Raw genomic sequence first — 21,427 nt, forward strand, 5'->3', positions numbered from 1 at the left:
TTATGATTACGTTTCTTGTAAATTATTTTATATGCTTCGAGCAATAATATATATAGTCTACAGAGACGTTTCGAGGGCTGGTTCAATTAATGGAACTAAATACAAATGTTTCTGGATTTCTTTTTCTGTCCTATGAGAAGAAGCCAATGCCAAAAACTCACATGCCAATGCCAAAAACTCACATGAAACACTAAAATCTGGAGAAAGACAAAGAGATTGAGGGAATATATAGTATAGATTATGAGACCCCACAAAAATTTGTGCTTTCACTGATGAAATGACTTAAAAGGGAGGAGTCTTTGTCGCATTTTTTAATTTCTTTTTATCTTCTAAATTAATCCTTTGTTTTTCTATATGAAATGGGTGTAAAGCCAATGTCATACCAATGTCATATCTCTCATTTTTCTCAACAAAGCATGGATTAGCTATATTAAAATAAACATTGTTAGCAGGACAGTCTTCAAATGAAATATGTTCCTTGGATTAATTCTTATATGATGCATAATATTTTTTAAAAATATACTTAGTTAGTAAATATATTAAAATATTCTTTTCAAATATATTTTTAAAAACAAAGGCTACCCCATTGATGAGAGAGCTTTTCTATAATCAACCTTTTCATATTCCGTGTGCAGCCTTGTCTTAAACAGTGAAAAAATGGCATTTTCATTAGTACTTTTTTTTAATCTGGGCTCTCTTTCTAGTAGAAAAATTTGACATTCCAAGAGGAAAAAAAGCATTTTAATTCCATTTTAATCATGGGTCTTGAAGACTTTAATAGAATTGGAAAACGAGCTTCCTGGCCTGAAAAGGAGAAGCCTCCCCATTTTATGTTTATTTAGTTAAGTATGGAAATTCAGTTTATCTCGTCCACATACTGCTATTGTGAATCCCACCATATTTGGTGGAAATTCAGTGTATGTTGGCTTGATGTCATGGATAGTCCACAATCCACGATTGTTGGCTAGATTAATTTGTGGAAAAAAAAAATGAGAAATCATAAATTTAAAATGCTTTCGAATTAATTAAGATGGTGGCTATCGTTGATTTTATCCAACATGCATGTGAGGATTCTGCAATTTTGGTATCTTTTTCTCACTTTGCATCATTGGTCATATACGTTGTCTTTTCAGCTTCATCTATAACTCATTAAACACACGCACGCACACAACTTCTACTCTTTCTGGAGTGGTTTTGCAGTTTCTGCTTCATGTTTATTGGCCATCTTGTTGAAATAATTCAAAGAACGTCTCCCTGCATGGCCTAAAGTACTACCACGAATGTGAAATGATCCCTCTGTGTACATTAATGCCTTTGAAATTTAACGATACCATGCTCAAACTGTTGCTTGGATGCATGATCGGGGAAAGAAATTAAAGCAGCAACTTTTTGGTTTTTATGGATAAGTAGCGATCTCTTAGCTACCTGGGTTGACATATTCTGCAAGAATTTATGAGTCTCCTTGCTAATAATTCTAACCAAAAAGAAAAAAAATAAACAACAAATAAACAAATAAAAAGGTAATAGAGAGTAAGGGAGAACAAATAAAGATTTTCACTGAAAACATATTTTTCATTAAAATTCAATTAATCTTCATAAACATGGTTTTATAAACTGATCTATATGAATTTGGTTTTCTATAATTACAATTATAAGAGATTTTTTTTTAATTAAGATAGTTACAAGTATTTACAGGTAGAATATATGACAGGATTATTCACAACATGAATGTATTTTTTGTTCACTGAGAGTTCGATGGATCTTTGATTAAACAGTAAATATTTAGTCTTGAATTTAATCTATGATCTATCCAACGGAGTCAAGAATTGAAAATCCAAGATTTTAATTCTTATAAAGTGTTCCCTTGATGACATACTATGAACTGTCAATGTCACTATATACGTACATAGTTCATATTTTTGAGATTGATAATATTAGAATTAGTTTTATACCTGGGTTTTAGATAAAATAATTAATAGCAGACTTCCTCCTTTGAATGCTTAATGATCTCTTTCACTAAGATTTCTCCATATTACCGAATTTCTTATTCCAGAAAGAAGTTTTCATAATACCGTAATATTCATTATTTTTTCAATTTTTTATTGTGTCTAATATATATAATTATTTGTTTTTCTTCATACATTTATTCACATATATAACGGTAATTGGCCTATAAAACAAATTGTAGAACTATACTGGCTTGGCATAATCTATCTTGATATTATATATAAAATTAGAAGAGACATATATACAATCAAGATACAAAGCATCTGATCACAAGTTATACATAGTTGGGGACTACTTGGATCAACAATTTATGATATGGGAATATATATATATATATATATATATAGACACACACACACCACCAAGAACATTACCTTGGGACTTTTAAATTGGAGTCTTCCATAGCTATGAGCAAGAATCCTTATATTCTGGAACAGATTAGACATGTGTGTGTTGAAGACTTGCTCTTTTCTAAACTGCTTTGGACAACAGCTGAAGAAAAAACTATATTATGAAATTTTTGAGGTCATTTATTGACTTAATTGCTCTGTATAATGCGCGTTTGTCGAAGATAATATAGATTAATTAGTATAGACCCTATAGAAAATACATAAAAAATTGAATGAAATGTTAATTGTTAGGTAAGTTATTGTGTCTAAACATACTTACGTATGGCCTAATTTAAGTAGAGGGTGAGCTGTGATACATAGGGGTCATTTCCTTAGATTTCAAGATTTCAGAAAAGGGACAAAACCTAAAATAGGCCAGCTGAGATCTTAGCAACACAATTCACCCTCAATCAACAACAACAAAATCTAAATCCTTGAAAACAATTTGGTTTCATTCACAACTCGAATGGATACTGCCAAAGTTGCCAGTATCCCTATCGATCGCCATTTGGTCAAACCAAATCCTTCTCAATTCTTCAAAGTTCAAACCTACATATGTCCAGATGGTAAGCCCCTTTGCTTTCTATGAACAGTAACAACTCCCTGAGGAAGGCGGCATCCATTGCATCTGAACTTTAAACCTCACTAAAGAGAGATGTGAGTTAGTTGATGCAATTAATTTAATGTTGACTTGGTATAATTATTTATTTGGAGAAGGTTTTGACTTGCATTTAGAAGACCCTTTCCTTTAGTGGCTTAGCATGTTGCCCCTTGCGATTTTTTTTGGTTGTTGTGAGGATCAATCTTGGAAGTAGTCTAAAGATTGATTGGCCTAATTAGCCCTAATGCCTGGTGTAATCGGCCTAGCTAGTCTCAATTATGGTCACTTTAATAATGTTAGAAAGCAAAGGACTTCACCTGCTCAATTTTTAGGATCCTCGGACCGGTCATCCAATCCCTTTTAGACACTTCATTTTGTTTTCCCTTATTTTAATTCTTGGTGGTGGTCGAATATTGATTTTTGTTTTCTTTTATTCATTACGTGTGTGTTTGGTTGCCAGGCAATTATGAGGAGTTGCTGATGTTATAATTCGAAGACCTATCGGGGAGTTGAGTGTATGTGTGTAGACACGCACGGAGGCTTTCATTTTTTAGAGCATGGATTTCGAGAAATCAGAAAAATTAGGTTACACAAGCAGAATGAAAATTGTCAAAGGTATTCTATTACCAAATTAGTCGATATCCAAGTTTTATTTTGTAGGGTGCGGGTATAAAATATTGGCTATATGATGGCAGGGAGGATGGAGGCATAAAATATGGGATTTTGTGTTCCAAAATTTAATGAGTTTTCTAATAAAGAATGGACAATTAGGCAGAAAGTTCTGTCGTAACTTGTGACAACGCGTAACAGGACATGCATTGGAGGGTCTAGAATCTAGCTATTTCAATTTTTTTTCTTCCCATTTATAGGATCCAATGGATTATGCATGCCACTTAGCCAACACCTCTGACAGACCAATTTTAAGCCACAAGGAAAAGAAATCAAAATTTTACACCTGCTAACTTCAGCTGCATTAGTGGAAAAGGATTGGAGGAATTGTGATAAACCTTAATGGAAGAAATTTTTATAAATCTAGAAATGTAAAGAGAATAAATTTCAAAATGAACTGGTTTAGTTAAAAAAAACCCTGATGCCTTAAAGCTTTATTGGAGAGTCATGCCATTCCAATAATACATTAGAGAGAAGGAGATTCGATATTAATCCCTAAAGTTAGCATAAGACTTAGAAGCCTCTTTGGAGATTCATTCTAATTTGAGATTAAATTGGAGAGCATGAGATTCAATATCAATCATTAGAGATTGCATGAGGCATGGAAACTCTATTAAAGAGTTATGTTAGTCTCAGACTTCACTAGAGAGCAAGAGATTTAAGATCTTTCTTAAAGATTATCTGAGGACTAAGAGACTTACTAGAGAGTCGTGTCAGTTCAAGATTACACCGAAAAGTGGTAGATAGAAAGTGTATGTTAAAGATACAAAATTTTTATTATATATTTCTATCAAAGATAATGTATCCTAAGGTGATCTAAGTGCTAAGTATGAAAGAGATTTGTCTTAACTATTCTGATATTTTTGAATGGATCATCCCATTTGTTGTAACTTAATTTCTTACCCTTATTTTTGTATATATTTTAAAAAAATAAAAAAATCTAAAAATATGTCTTTTCAATATTATTTTGTTAAGTTAATTTTGTTGTTTTCTTTATTTTTAATTAATTCTTATGTGTCAAAAAAATCTTAGAAATTACAAAAAAAAATGTAAAAGAATTGAAAAATATATATAAAAATAGATAGCTAGGGTTTGAAACTATACCAATAATTAAGTATCGCAAGCAAAAATAAGGATTGGAAATTTTCAGGCTATAATTGAGGGATTAATTGAAGAAAATGGCTTAATTTAATTTAATTTAATTTGACTAAGACTCAAAGAAATTAAGGTTCAATGATGAGTTTGGAACAAATAAACAAGTTAGAAAATCAATTAAGAGCTTAATTAAAGAAAAAAATTGAAATTGAAAATCAATTTGACTTAAAAATGAAAAACTATTGAACCATTGATTGAAATAGAAGCCTTGAATAAATCAGAGGACCTAAGATAACTTGGTTATGGGCAAATTTTGAAAATATTAAGGAAAGAAAATTGTCGCACCTGGCATTACAACAACCTTTAAGATTTCTCGTAAAACAAACAAATATTTGGAATGTTGTTCTCAAATGAGAAAAATATCTGCTTTAAGGAATCGTCACACAGTATTATGGTCACTAAAAACCCTTGTTGGTCAACATAAATTCTATGGTACGTGACTGGTTCCTTAAAAGGAAAGATACTATCATCCCTAAAATATTATACTTGATGTAGATTACATTACTAGTTTTGTCTTAAATTGTTAAGGGTTTATTTTGTTTTGTTTTTTATGGTCTATTTATAATATTTTTTATTCTAATACTAGTAAATAATTAACTACGAATACTTCCAATTCTAATATTAGTAAATATTACATGACCAAAAAAAATTATGGTATTCATAACTGCCCTAATGAATAAATCAGTAAAGTATGAATAAAAAGTAAAATAATTTTTTTTAAGGAAAAAAATAGAAAGAAAAGATAGATATATATTACTTACTAGATTCATATTTCACAATATAAGACTCATATGTACTTGGACTCAGCTTGTAACTGAGCCCAAAAGTGATGGATCTGGAAGCTTGCCAAACCCATATATAATTGAGCTTAATGCGTACCTAAACCCAATGATGTTGGATTTGACAACTCACTAAACCCGCATATACTTGAGCTCATCACGTAGTTGAACTCAATATCATTGGAAACAGTATCATTGGACTTAGTACGTAGCAGAACCCAAAGATATTAGGTTAGACAATTCACCAGACCTATATATACTTGAGCTTAACACGTAGTTGAAAAAAAAATTAACTCTGACAGCTTTTTAAACTCACTTATACTTGGGTTAATATATAATTAAACATAAAAATGTTATGTTTTGAAATAAGTCAAACACATATTATATAAACTTGGTATTCTATCTAATTTAGATATGTTGAATTTTAGTATTCTATCTAATTTAGATATGTTGAATTATCACCCTACCTTTAAATTTTTTAAACATGATATATATATTAGAGAGAGAGATAAAAGCTATCCATTGATTTTTGTATTTTTTTTGTTTTAGCTATTTTAATGAAATATCTAATTTTACATTTTTATCTAGCTTCCATCTATATTAGGTTTTCTAAAAGATATAATTTTAAAAGATAGTATCTAAAATATAAGTATATAAACATAAATCTATCATTGGAATAATTTTAAAATAATTTTTTATTATTTTAAAACGTAAATAGAAATGCAAGATATCATTCCAGATTCTTGTTCACCTGATAATTAATCAGCTTTTGTTTTCTCTCATTTGGGCTGAACTCTAGACATGCGTATTCGGAACAGAGGGAGAGACAGGAAAGCATACTGAGCTGGGTCAAGCTAAATCAAAACTCTAATTTTGGACCAAGAAGCCTGTTTAAAACATGCATATATATATATATATATATGTTAAACGGCATCTAGGACAAGAACCAAGCCTGGAGTCATACATATTGACCTCTATTTTCTTTTTAAAAGAAAAGGGGTAAAAAATAACTTTATTTTAAAAAATATTTTTATAAAAAATAAATAATTTTTTTACTGGTTTACAAGTCAACCAGATTAACTTCCTTTATTTATCATAAAACTCAATTTAAATTAAATCTCAGACCAATTAGGTCTTGGATTGGGGAATCACATTAGTTTAGGATTAATAACAAGGCTTCTCCCTCTTCCTATTGTTTTTTTGGGAGGAGAAGAATCAAGAACACGTCAAGAAAGAGCATTTTTCGTCCGACGAGTCCATCTCTATATTTCCAAAAAAGGAGGAAGAAGAAATGGAGAGCATTTTCTATCAATTAACCATAAATTTCCATCTTTCATTGCATTTTGATGACTCTATAGCTTCACGTCGTCGTCGTCAAATTTATGAGCAGAAGCAAGCCCAACAAGAGATTCAATGGCATGCATATGCTTCATATTTCCCACCTTCAAAATTTAAATCTGAGATTTATTTATTTGTTTGTTTATCTAAAAAATAAAAGAAGATCATCCCTTAAAGTACACCAACAAATTAAGGGCATGTTTGTTTTAATAAATTAGAGCATGTTTATTTTTGTGTTTAAATTATTTTTTTTTGTGTTTTTAGATATTTTGATATATTAGTATAAAAAATATTATTTTGAAAAATATTATTTTATTATATTTATAAATAAAAAAATATTTTAAAAAATAAATACAGCCACTAAATAATAAACCATGATGTCTAGCCACTTTGTGTATTCCTTTTTTTTTTCTTTTTTTTTTCATGGACATCTTCCAGTTCAATGTCTAGCCACTTTGTGTGTTCCTTTTTTTTTTCATGGACATCTTCCAGTTCCAGAAGATAGGGCTAAATCTAAATTGACTTCTCAACACCTAACAAGTGCACTGATTAATGTGCTTTCAATCAATTGATTAATAAGCTTTCAATCAATTTATTGCAGCCGCGCATTAATTATTGTGTTAGGTAACATGGTGAATTATATTTATTAAAAATATTTTTTAATTAAAAATATATCAAAAAAATATTTTTAAATAGCAATTTTATTTTTGTATTAGAGTATTAAGATCATAAGAAACAGTTAAAAAAACTATTAATTTAATATTTTTTAAATAAAAAACAATTTAAAAATACTTTAAAAAAAACTTCACAAAATTATAATTATTACAAAAGTACATATAGAAAAACATCACGTTGCAACCAAGATTTAAATGTGCCTAAGGTCTCTAACATTGACTTTGCACGTTGATTTGTCACCGTGAACTCAGTTTGAACACAGTGCTAGGGAGGGTGGATTCCTTTTTGCAAGGCAGAGGTTTGATTCAAACTCATCATGGAACGTTTTATATATTTATCTGGAAAAAACGGGAGAAAGAAAAGGAAAAGAAAATGAATCATGGAACTTTGTATATATTTATCCAGAAAAAAGGGGAGAAAGAAAAGGAAAAGAAAACGAGGAGGGTATGTTTTCAAGTCTATGAAATTGCAATTGTTTTCACACGTGAGTCAAATTTGATATCGAAATTTATGTTATATTTTGGACCACAAATACCCACATAGACTAGCGTGCCTAAGGGAAACTATAGATTGAATTTTGAATTTGGAAGAAGACTTTAAGTTTTAACTAAGAAAAAAAACAATGAGAAAACTAAATTGCATGTTCGTTATTTTATTGCATTGTGTTTTTCATTTAAAAGTATATTAAAATGATATTTTTTTAGGTTTTTTACATCATCAAATTAGAATCATAAAAAAAAAAATTAAAAAATCAATTTGATATTTTGTTAAGGCAATCATGCTTTTCAAAAACACCAAAAAGAGTTGTTGAACAAGAAATTGATTTGTTTAACAAAATCAACTAAATAAACTTTGTGGTACCCACTTTTGACTCTATTTTTGTATATATCTAAAAACAATTAGAAAAATTTAAAAAATATATCTTTTCAATAAATTTATCTACTTCATTATTTTTATTCAATTTTTTTGTATTAAAAAATCTTGAAAATATAAAAAAATACAAAAAATAGGTATAGATGGTGTCACACTTGTACAGCATCGCAACAATTATCCTTCAAATTTAGAATTATCAAGAATAATATTAGTGGAAATTACATAAAAAAATCTTATTCTTCATCATTAAAAAAGAGAAGGAATGAGAATCATTGTTTAGTATTTTAATAAGTAAGAACTTTGACTGGTCTCAAAATTTGAATAAAATGATTAATTACATAAATGGAAGATTTTAGTATTTTTAGTATGTAAACTATATTATTTATTTGTATGATTTAAACTAAAATAATGTCATGTTTTCTAACCATTGGTTTATCTAAAAATTTTAAAAAAACATCCTCAATAAAAAAGTTTTTATGTTATCTGAGTAAAACATAATCATTTTAATACAAAAATATAAAAAATAAAATGAATAATCTTGTATTATTTACTATGAAAAATATATCTTACATATGATTTTATAATTTTATATATTAAAAGAATAAAAATAATTTTTTTAAGTGTTTTCGAAATGTTAGTCAATTTCCAACAAATAATTATAAATTAGCTACAATACTAAATTTTTACAAATGATGAAATCACATCATGTATTTTAATTTTAGAGGCCGACCACAACATTTTTTACAAGATGATTTTTTTAAAATAATAATAATAAAGAATAATTAGGATAATGAATGATAACCACAATAATATCATAAAGGGTACCCAAAAAAAAAAAAAACGTGAACTTGAGTTAAAATCAACATGTATGACTTCCACTACGATAACTAGTCTTGTTTGTTTGGTGGCATTGAAAATCAAAAGTCAATTATCCTGTTTTCTTTGAGTTCTTGAAAAGAATTGATTCACAATAACATGCATGATGCAATATTAGTGTTGAATTTTCACTTTTGAATTTAGTTGTCAACTCGGTGTAATTATGACTCTAATATTGTTTAGCAAGTGTTTTTGAAAAATAATTTTTAATTGAAAATATATATTATTTAAAAAAAAATTGTTGATATCACCACATTAAAATTATTTATAAATATTTAGAAAAATTAAATTGATGTTTTTTATAAAAATAATTTGAAAAACATTTTTAAAAAAAAATTACAATTTCAAACCGTCATGATTCAATCCATTTTAAAAAAAAAATTGCAATTTCAAACCGTCATGATTCAATCCATTACACAGTAGCTGCATTGTCAAATTATTAAATACCTTTACAAAAGCTTAATTTAAATGTGCGTAATTAACTAATTGTGCTATGCCCACGTTGGTTAAAAAAGAAAATCACTACTTCATATATATACAACGCAAAGAAGAATCATGACGAGTCAATTATAGTGAAAAAAACAACCCACTCGTTGGAGTGCTTTTCCATGTGAATTTCTGTCTTTCTGGTAGTCAAATGATGTTTGTGTATTTTAAAAAAAAATTAATTTTTTAATTTTTTTACTTTAAATTAATATTTTTTAAATTTTTAGGTCATTTTAATACTTTAATATTAAAAATAATTTAAAATAACATTATTTTAAGATATTTAAAAAAAAATATTTAAAAAAATAATCATAATTATACTCTCAAACAAATTATAAACTATAAGAAACGTTAAAAGTTAAAATAAAAGGAATAACAAGTACTTCGAGCATGAATTTTGATTCTTCAAGAAAGGCATATTACAGTATGTTCTCATCATAAATGAGCTATCAATCTTTATCATTGGGATGGTTTTTTATAATATAGTAATGGTTATTTTTTAAAGTATTATTTGTTTAAAAATATATTAAGATAATATTTTTTATTTTTTTAAAATTATTTTTGATATTAACAACTACAAATTATATGAAAACTTTAAAAGATATTAATTTAAAGAAAAAAATATTTTTAAAACATAAAAATAACTGAAATACATTTTATTTCCACGTTATGAAGCAGGATGCCGGAATCTCCATCAACATCTCTAATTCAAGACAGCCTCAGTTTTACATGTACAGATTCTTTCGTGTGCTTTTCTCTTTGCCTCAAAATTCAATGGAAGAAAGGATAGCCATTAAAAAAGATAAAAAGATAAAGATAAGAGCACGTAGATCTACTTGTCTTTAAGAGCTTCCAAGGAATAAGGCATCATCATATAAAATTAAAGATTTCTCGTTTTGTGATTGACGAAGAGCACATCTTGTGTTTTGTCGAGCATATTTGCAAACATTTCAACCATATATATGATCGTTCCAAATTAAAGATTCCTGCTTTGCATGTGGAGTTTTTGTTATAATAGCTTGAATATTAGGTAAAAACAAAGAGAATTCTATTCCACATTGAAAAAAGATAGAGATTTTATTGTATTCTATCCCAAATTGTTCCTGGAATAACTTTATAAATAAAAGGAAGAAAACAAATCGAGGATTAATTAAAAGAAATATGTGCAACCTTATCTATGAAACTGAACATTTATCCTTGAAATTGAGAAAATATCTACATGAATGACTATGATATGTTTGACATTGATGCGGCTGGAAAGCGAATGCAATGGAGTAACCATATGCTATCAAAAAATCTGAAAAATTAATTAAGTTATAGAAATAAAAAAATAAAAAAAAATAAACTATAAAAAAATCAATTAAACATATTAAAAATTTTAAAAAATTAGCTGGTTTGTTTTGATTTTGATTTTATAAATTTGAAACTACCAAATTAAATCTAAATTAAAAAATTGAGCCAAATTAGAAAAAAACTGAATCCAATTTAAAGATCAAGTTAAATCTATTTGAATAGATTTTTATTTTAAAATAATCATACTAAAATGTTTAGTTTGAACTTATTTTAATTTAGTTTTAATTTTTTTTTAAATCAGCTTAATTATTTTTTAATAAAAACTTAACTAAATAAAAAGAATCGCCCGTTGTAGCCACTGCAATCCAAAGAACAGCACACAGTAATCTTTTGCAGGGGGAAAAAATGCTTTTAAAGCTGTAGGTGGCTGAAATTGTCATATGGACAGTAAACAATCCAAATCATGGTGACGACAATCACCCAAGTGGCCCAACAATGGCGGCCTTGGCTATGAAGCTCCCATAGTTTGACTTCAATATGGGATTCAGATTTAAGTCTTTAATTATGCCTACATTTTCCTTGTGACCACTCTAATTAAGGAGCCTCTAGGCTTCTTGACTATGATATCTTGTCGCTCGAGAATCACATTCTTGATCTACAAGATAGAACAGATTATCTAATATTATTTCAAATTGTTTCACTCGGTTTAGGATCTGTAATTATATCGTGGAGTCAACTTGTAAGATATTGTCCTACCTAGGGTTAATTATTTTATCTAAAACAAATATTATTTTAATTTAAATTAAAAAAAACATTCTTAAAACTAATCCGATGAATCACAAATCTTCCAATGTTAACCGAATTAATATCTAAAATAATTTAGATAATGATTGAGGACAACTTCCTGCTGATTAAATTTAATAAATGCTGGGCAAACCCTTCGCAACCCTTAGATGCTGGTATGATAACACGGAATAAAAAATAAAAAATAAAAAATAAAAAATAAAAATAAAAATGTGTGTGTGTAAATGCTTTCGGCCATTAAGTAATGTTTGTTCAACTACATGCCATGTAGTTGACTCTTTTATTTAAAGACTTCGTATTACAAGGAATTTCACAGAAATTGCAGATGACACGATGCATGTTCTGATCTTCAAGTTCAAATGTTGGCTGCGTATATAATAGGGAAAAAAATAAAATAGAAATGTTTGTATGAATATCACAAGTTTTTAATATAATGTATAGATACGAAACAAAATATTTTAATTAGAAAAATCTTAATTAAATTAAAAATCTAATATAAATAGAAAAAAATTCAAATACAACTAAAAAATAAAAAAAAAAATCTCAAACGGTGACTCCTGAATTTTATTTTAAGGTTTATTGACCTTCAAAAACTATGAAGTTTAAACCCTTCAAAAAATAAGGTTTTTATATTTTATTTTTTTGTTAAAAATTCAGTCAAATTTAAGTTATTTTGATGTTGTTGTTACTTAATTAGTAAAATTATAATTAAATTAAATTTATATTCTAGATAGAACATAAATTCAAATATAATAAAAAAAAGAAAATCTCGAATAACAACAATAACATATGTGTCTTATTTCAAGGCTTTACCGACCTTTAATGAATATGACATTTACACCCTCTAGCAAATAATATCTTTAGAATTTTCTATTAATATTTCAATCTTATAGTTGAATAAAATCTCATGTCAATTTTAGTTCAATGTAATAAAGCTGTCAAAGTCACATATTTCTTCCACGAAGATATTATAATGAAAATTAATGAGGATAGCATGATACACATACCTTAGATAATTGACTTGTATTTTGTCGTAGGTCTTTTTTTTATAAAATAAAAAATTTATGCACACAAGTTTTTTAAATATATTTTTCTAGTTAAAGAAATTTTAAGTGAAAATAAAAAAGTTTATCCATATATGTAATAAAAAAATTATATTAATAAATAAATAAAATCTATAAACAATAACTAAAAATAAATATAAAAAATAAAAAATAAATATAAATTAAAATATTTGATCTTACAAGTTAGGATATTTTTCCAGTTGTGTTTGCTAAATATATTTATCAAATATATTTATTGAAATAATTGTTTATTCAAACATATAATAATAAAAATAAAGATGCAAATTAAATTGATTAAATAAAATAAAAGAAGAAAAAACATTATATAAGGCCTCATATATTAAAATTCTTATTTGAAAATAATTTTTTATTTTAAAAAATAAAATTTATCTATACAAAAAATAAAATCAAATTTTAGATGAATCAGAAAAAATCTTCAAAATTAATATGTATAAAACAAATTATCATTTAAAAGAGGTTTTCTAAATAAAATAAAAATATATCAATCTAAATATAAAAAAAATTAAAGAAAAAACTATATAAAAAAGAGTTGATTTGAACAAGAAAATTAAAAAAAATATATTTGATAAGGCTTTTTAAATGGTGCAAATATGAATTCAAATGATATCTGAAAAGGCTTTTAACATGTTAACAAAAACTTTTTTGTGGCATGTCCGGTTATTCATGGTCATGGCTTACTAGAATTATCAAGAAAAAAAAGTTGCATTACTCATTATTAAATTCATAAATTAATTAATATAACTCAAATAAATAATGATTTTTGGAGTATATTTGTTAAATAATATTTATATAGTTTTATTTATTAATGATAAAATAATACTTTTATTTTAACTTATATATATTTTATTTATATTTAGATTAAGATTAAGCACTCATAATATACATATCATTTAGAATTTTAGCTTTCTTTTTATGTTTGATCTTAATTATCTTAACATGGTATTAGAACTTATTTTATGGAATGAGGGTTAATTTTCAACATGATTTTCACGAATCCAACTAATTTTAACATGGTAAAAAAAATTAATTAATTTATGAATTTACTCAGTTTTTCATGAGCGAACTAAACACATTGAGATTGATTGTCATCTTACTTATCATCATCTCAAGCATGATACCAGTACTTTGCTTTTTGTTTCTTCTTTCTTGTAGATTGCAGATTTGTTTATCAATATGCATTCGATCTCTTGTTTTCATTTTTCAGTTAGCAAACTCACTTTTCATTTTTCAGTTAGCAAACTCATAATGCAACGCAAACTCTCGATACTTGTAGCTGCTATATCGTGAATTTGTGAGGAGATGTTAAATAATATTTATATAGTCTTATTTATTAAAAGAAAAATAATATTTTCATTTTAACTTACATATACTTTATTTATATTTAGGTTAAAACTAAACATTTATAATATACATAACATTCAGAATTCTAGCATTCTTTTTGTATTTAATCTAAATTATTTTAACATGTTTTTATTCATTTCATGTATGTCTTAATCAAATTTCATATATTGTTTTTCTTCTGTTGATGATGATTCATAAAAGGTAAAATAAGAAAAATAATGTCTTATATTTTTTTTAATACATTATAGATGGTTTTTAAAAAAAAAACTTTCACATGAATAGTGAATATGCAATATTTAATCAAATTTCACTCTTGACCAAAATACAATTATAAATTACTCAATTTAATAAAATTATTATTTAAATTAATTTAAAATAAAACTGAATAATCAAGCTAATATCTTAAAAAAAATAAATTAAAATTTAATTTTATTATACTTTAAATTAAAAAATTATTATTTCATCAAGTCAAATTTAAGGTTTATAAGGTGTTTTTTAAAGTTTAAAAAGCATTTTTAAATTTTTTTACTTTAATTATTTTCTTATGATTCTAAATAATTTTAATATAATAATTTTAAAAATAAAATTTTAAAAATAAAAAATATTATTTTAATATATTTTTAAATAAAAAATAATTTAACACAATCATCTTAGATACTACCTCTTCGAGGAACACTCATCCAATCATTTCTTTGGAACCTTCTAAGCTGGTCCACGTGGGCTCACTCTGACCCAAGCACTTACATCACCGCCAAACAAATCAATGGACCCCACTTTCTTTACAGTCTTTCCGCTTCTGTTCGACACCTGATCACTTTTCCATCCCATCCCTCTTTTATAAGGCCCCCATCATCTTCGTTTCGACACCTTACCTCGTGCCCTCACCGGAGCACTTTAGCAACCACAACACCCCTGGAAAAAAAAAAAAAAAACACCACCTAAACTGAACTCAACTGAACTACATCGCTCCTGTCCGGAAATCACAATTTTGTCTTTTTTTGGAAAGTTTGTTCGATTTCTGCCATCATGGATTCTTGCGCGTTCATACACAGGATCCTTCCTCTCTTGATTCTCTTCTTCCTTATAACTCCTGGCGGTGTCGTTTCGCAAAACAACAGCTCGAACGACAGCGGAGTGTACAACAACTACGCGCAGGTGACACCGTCGATGGCGATTATCATTGTCGTTTTGTTAGTTGCTCTCTTCTCCATGGGGCTCTTCTCAATCTACATCCGCCGCTGCAACGAAGCCAGCGCAAACGGGAGTATCAGGGCATTGGATGTAGTCGGACTCTCTCGACCCGCCGCACCGCGTGGGCTTGATCCTGGCGTTATCGAGACGTTTCCGACTTTAATCTACTCGGTTGTGAAAGGCTTGAAGATTGGTAAAGGCGCGTTAGAATGCGCCGTTTGTTTAAACGAATTCGAAGACGATGAAACGCTGCGTTTGATTCCGAATTGTGACCACGTCTTCCATCCTGATTGCATTGATGCTTGGCTGGAGTCTCACACTACCTGTCCTGTTTGTAGAGCTGATTTGACCAAACCCGCCGACCCGGTATCCCAACTCAGCGATTTGCACAGCCCCGAGTTGGACCTCGAGGCCCAAAACGGCGCCCTTGGGATCGAGCCAGAAAACGGGAATGCTAATGTGGAAGTGCAAGTGGGTGGACCTGAGCCTGACGTTGTGAGTGTGCATGTGAATAAAACTTTGAATAGGAACCGGACACGTGGGTCAAGATCGGGTAGGCCACCGAGGTTTCCTCGGTCACATTCGACCGGGCATTCTTTGGTTCAACCTGGAGAGAACACCGATCGTTTTACTTTGAGATTGCCGGCTGAGGTTAGGAAACAGGTGATGAACCGGAAGTTGAACCGGTCTACGAGCATGGTGGTGCTGCCTAGACAAGGAAGTTCAAGGAAGGGTTATAGGACCGGAGTTGGTGAAGGGAGTTCAAGAAAGATGTTAAATTACAAGAGACTTGAGAAACTGGACCTAGAACCGAGGTCAGACCGGTGGGTTTTTGGTAGGAACCCGTCATTCTTAGCAAAAGCGTCTTCGTTTCTATCGAGAGCTTCATCGTCGGTGAGGTCACCGAAAGTGGTAGCTAGTGACAACCAAGGGGGTTCGTCTAGACGCGGTGGATCAGACGTAGGTGAATCTAGCTGACCACCGGTTTAGAAGGGTGATCTTGCTTGTCCAAAGCTTTAGGATGCTACTATTAATTTTCCTTTTCTTTTTTTTTTACTTTGTCAACATTTGTAAGATGTATTTTTTTATTAATTTTTTTGTGATTAATGTAATCTAATATAAGATCATCAACATGGAAGAGGTCAGGTCAATTTGAGAAGGACTTCCATTTTTTTTCGCAATTGTGGAGCATTTGTCAAAGAATCAAACGTGATATTGCTTGCTCGTTCTGACCATTATTAAGCTGAGCAAGGGAAGTCCAATTTTGTTGGTCCATGATTCAAGAGAATGAATGAATGTTCCTGGAAATGTTTTGCCGGTGGAGGGTGAAGTTCATCGGCAGTGATGCCACAACATATTCATGGAGAGTCAAGTGAAGATTGTGTATAACACGTTACGAGTAACAAAATCAGTCAGCTGTTCTAGCATTTTTTCTTTTAGCAACTGTAGAAGACCGAACTAACTTATGATTATTTTAATTAATTTTTTAAAATTTTAAAATTAATAATTATATAAATTTTTAATAATTTGAATTTTATAATACTCGAGTTGTAATATTTAAAAGGTAAAGTTAATATCTGAATAGTTGAATTACATCTCTTAAAATTATTTTTTAGCAATTTTGTAAACATTCTAGCTTTTCTAAGCAATTCATTAAGAATTAAATTTTAAATAGAATTTCATCACTAAAAATAATACAAGCTAATTCCTTTTATTTATTACATAAAAAGATAAATTATATTTATCTATCTATCTGTATTTTTTTTAAAAAAATTTAAAGAATAAGATTGAATTAAATTTAAATTTATTTATTAATTGAATGTGATAAATTAAACTGAACTAAATACCATGATTAAATTGAATTTTCTTCTTCAACTTTCAAATAAAGAATTGATTCTAAACGGTCTAATTGTTTTCATGAAGTGGGGATATGCTCACGAGAGATTGAAGGATGGATTAGTCACAGAATTCAATGCACCAGAACTTGCAAGTTCCTCGTTGGACACTCATATCCTCTTAGGTTTTTACAATTTCCCTTCCCTTCTTAGCATCTTTGCTGGCCTGCATTAAGATGTCAAGGGCAATTGCATGTTTATTTTTATATTTTAAAAAAATTAATTTTTTTATTTTTTATTTACTTTAAATTAATATATTTTTAATATTTTTAAATTATTTTAATATACTAATATCTAAAATATTTTTAAAAAAATAATAAATATTATTATTATTATATATTGTAATATAAAAATTATTTAGAAATTAATTACAACTAGACTCTCAACAACCCTTAAATTATAAACTTCCTGCTACTTTTGCTTGACCGAACTAAAATACTTTTTGGGCAATGAAACGACATAGGATTCTGTGCTGCTCACTATGCATGGTCCTTGTTCAATATTACTGTCAATTGGCCAAGCGCGGAGCATCTCACTCTGTTATCATAAATGAATAAAGTTAATTAGTTGTCGTGTGTCTGGTTAGATTTTATATTGATTTTTTAAAAATTATTAATTTAAATTTTATAAATTTCAAGATTACTAAAGAATTATATAATTATTAATTTTGAAATCTATAAAATTAATTAAAATATAAATAAACTAATCCAAACATTAATGTTAATAATAAATAAATAAATAAAAACCAACTAAAGTTATCATAAAAGCCCTCGAGAGCTTCAGCCTGCTTGGTCAGAGATTGTTGGATGCTAGCTAAGTCAAATGGCCAATATTTTAAAGTTTTACGACGGTCAATCTAATGTTCTAATCATGGAGATTATAAACATTTGTCGTTCATAACGGAGGGTGATTGATTGTGCTGCCTCGTGTTTGTTTGTATGCAACCACCGTGATTGGTTCATAATTAGTGTTTTTTTTGTACTGTATTTAATTGTATTTTAAAAAATATATTTAATTTGAAAAAATATTAAATTAATAATTTTTTTAATGAATTTTTTTTATTAATATAAAAAAATATTTTACACCACAGACTTGCCACTTGGAGGATTTAGTTATCAAACTCTCTTTTTTTCTTTTTATAATAACCAGCAATTTATCTTTAATTTCAAAGAATCATGTCAAAACTTTAAAAAGTATTACGATAGTGCAGTAATTTATATACATTTTTTTATGTGTTCTGAAAATAATTTGAAAAATATCAAATTGATTTATATTTTAGTATTTTTTTTATTATATTAATGAATTGTTGTTAAAAATAAAAAAATAAAAAATATTATTTAAATTTATTTTTAAATAAAAAATATTTAAAAAAATATTTTTATACTACAATACCGAACACACATGAGCAACTTGACCCTTGAAACAATTTTTGTGAATTTCACTTTAGATGTGAGTGATATGTGGCTCTTTGAATTACAGTGTATATTTTTTTATAAAAATTTATAATAGTTAGAGTTTTATTCATTTATCTAAACTTACAAAAGTATGTTTTTAAAAGATGGGATTTTCTTCAATAAAAAAAAAAGATATGTATCTCTTCTAACAAGTAATTATCTTATGAACTCATCTTGTTAATTGCCAATTATTTAGTTGATCATAATTCTTTAATATTTTTACCCACGAAAAGGAACTGTCACGACCTGAATCTTGGGTTCATGACCGGCAACGCAGGAGCCGTGTCGAAAGAACACCCCACCTACGCTAAACCTCAAAACAGACATATCAAAAGAACAAGATATTCAAAAATACGCAGCATTTCATAATCTTGAGAAATATTATATTACTCAAAGCTGATGAAATCAAAGGATAGTTCAAAACTCTTCATCAGTAATTAAAACAAAAATAATAATTCATAATACTCATTACATTGTCAAAATCCAAACTTAATTAAAACAGAGTAATAGTGGAGCGTCTAAGACATCGAATCAAAACAACCTTGAACAATAAGCAAGGCATACCGACCCAAAACTGAAGAAGCAGAAACACTCAACAAAGTCCAACTGCTATCAGAAACTAAGAACCTGAAATAATATTAAGAATGAGGGGTGAGTTCAACCAACTCAGTGAGGGAATAATATTTAATATACATTTTAGATATTTTCATATTAATAATTTGTCAGATGATTTATCTTGATATACATATATATATACATACTAAATATATTATCATAACGTAGTAGAATGATATACATATACATATACATACTGAACATATTATCATAACGTAGTGGAATACATGTCAGAGATCAGATGACACCCGAAGGTGACCAGATGACACCCGAGGGTGACCAGATGACACTCAAAAGTGACCAGATGACACCCGAAGGTGACCACTGTGGGATGATCAGTCGCCACAGGCTGATACTTCTCTCATCAGTTAGGTATACAGAATACTATGTGCACATAGGCTAACTACTCTCCGTTAGCATGGAGTTACTGACAAGTCCTATATCAAGGCATAATAGATATTTACAGAATCATCAAAGAAACGTATATCATATCAAACAGAATTTAGCTCGATAAAATGCGAGTGCAAATTTCAAGAATAGATGAGTACTCGGAAAACAAAGCAAAATATATAAATATAAATATTCAAGAGATTAACTAATCGTACTCATCATATAATCAACATACATATTTACTTATATTATATGCATATTAAAGATTATCCCACTCACCCGGAAAATATAGAACTAAAGGAACGTTAGACGAAAGACCCGAAAATCCTATTGAGGATCGTTAAGAGAACCTACAACAATATATGACATATACTCAAAAACAACTCAAACAAAATATCTCAATGCATAAAATAAAACTAGGTTTACTCTCCTAGGTTTAGGGACTAAAACAATAATTATCCAAATAGGGACCAAAATGTAATTTTACCAAAACTGGATCAAACTGTAAATATATAACCATACTGAAATTTCACCCATAAACCATCCTTCATTCTTTCTAGAACGAACTAGGGACCTAAAGTAATTTTTATAAAGTTTAGGGACTAAAATGTAAATTCCTAAAATTTAGGGACCAAACTAAAAATATTCCAAATCAATTATCAAACTGAGATTTATCATCCTTAACCTTATAATAACACTGTCCAGAATCTCAAAATACAATTAGGGGTCAGATTATAATTTTCCCAAAGTTTAGGGACTAAAATGAAAATTCTTAAATTTAGGGACCAAACTGGAAATATTCCAAATCAATTATCAAACTGAGATTCATCATCCTTAACCTCATAATAACACTGTCCAGAATCTCAAAATACCATTAGGGGTCAAATTATAATTTTTCCAAAGTTTAGGGACTAAACTGTAATTTCCACAAATTGAGGGACCAAATTGAATTTTCATCATCTTCAACCTCAAAACCAGAATTGTTCACAGATTACCTACTGTTCTTTCCAGAATTCCAACTCAAAATTCACAATTTACACAAATCATAACTCAACATCATCATCTTTATCAACAATCTCTCAAAATCAACTAATTAATCAATTACCCACAACAATCAACCCTATAACATTCAAATTAATTCATCAATTAACCCAAAACACAAATTTTCAAAACCCTAATATTTATCAAAACATAAATTTAAATTTAAAACAACACATTTATACATTTAACAACCTAAATCTTACCTTTAAAGTTATTTCTTCTCAATCTCTTCCCTTTCCCTTCTCTTCCCCTCTTTTCTCTTCTTCTTCTTCCTTCTCCCCCTCTTACGTTTGCTCTAAAAAAAAACACAGCTCCCTCTTTTGTTCTTTTGTTTTATTTTCTTCCTATTTATATTTATCAACTATTATTCAATTACCACAATACCCCTCATTTAATTATACTTACTCTTTAAGCCACCAAGGGCTTGGTTGCCCTTTCCTACTAATTTTCAAAACATCACAGGAACAGTC

General features: G+C 28.4%; 1 protein-coding gene and 1 long non-coding RNA gene across 2 annotated transcripts; one reads left to right on the top strand and one right to left on the bottom strand.

The window, feature by feature from the left end:
• Positions 1-15,221: 15,221 nt before the first annotated feature.
• LOC105125002 (E3 ubiquitin-protein ligase ATL6) lies at positions 15,222-16,870 on the top strand. The gene has a single exon (XM_011025249.1). The coding sequence runs from the start codon at positions 15,398-15,400 to the stop codon at positions 16,538-16,540; it is 1,143 nt and encodes a 380-aa protein (XP_011023551.1). The 5' UTR covers positions 15,222-15,397; the 3' UTR covers positions 16,541-16,870.
• A 2,402-nt stretch (positions 16,871-19,272) lies between these two features.
• Positions 19,273-21,179, bottom strand: LOC105125001 (uncharacterized). The gene is made up of 3 exons (XR_842170.1): positions 21,161-21,179; positions 20,196-20,266; positions 19,273-19,538 (listed from the first exon to the last, which is right to left on the bottom strand). It is a non-coding gene; the product is annotated as an uncharacterized LOC105125001 (long non-coding RNA).
• Between the last annotated feature and the right edge of the window lie 248 nt (positions 21,180-21,427).

This window comes from Populus euphratica, unplaced genomic scaffold (assembly GCF_000495115.2).
Source record: "Populus euphratica unplaced genomic scaffold, PopEup_1.0 scaffold28.1, whole genome shotgun sequence".
Classification (NCBI taxonomy): domain Eukaryota; kingdom Viridiplantae; phylum Streptophyta; class Magnoliopsida; order Malpighiales; family Salicaceae; genus Populus; species Populus euphratica.

What these genes read in the sequence shown, in the direction of transcription:
- LOC105125002 (XM_011025249.1), top strand. Translation starts at nt 15,398, where the DNA reads ATGGATTCTTGCGCGTTCATACACAGGATCCTTCCTCTCTTGATTCTC.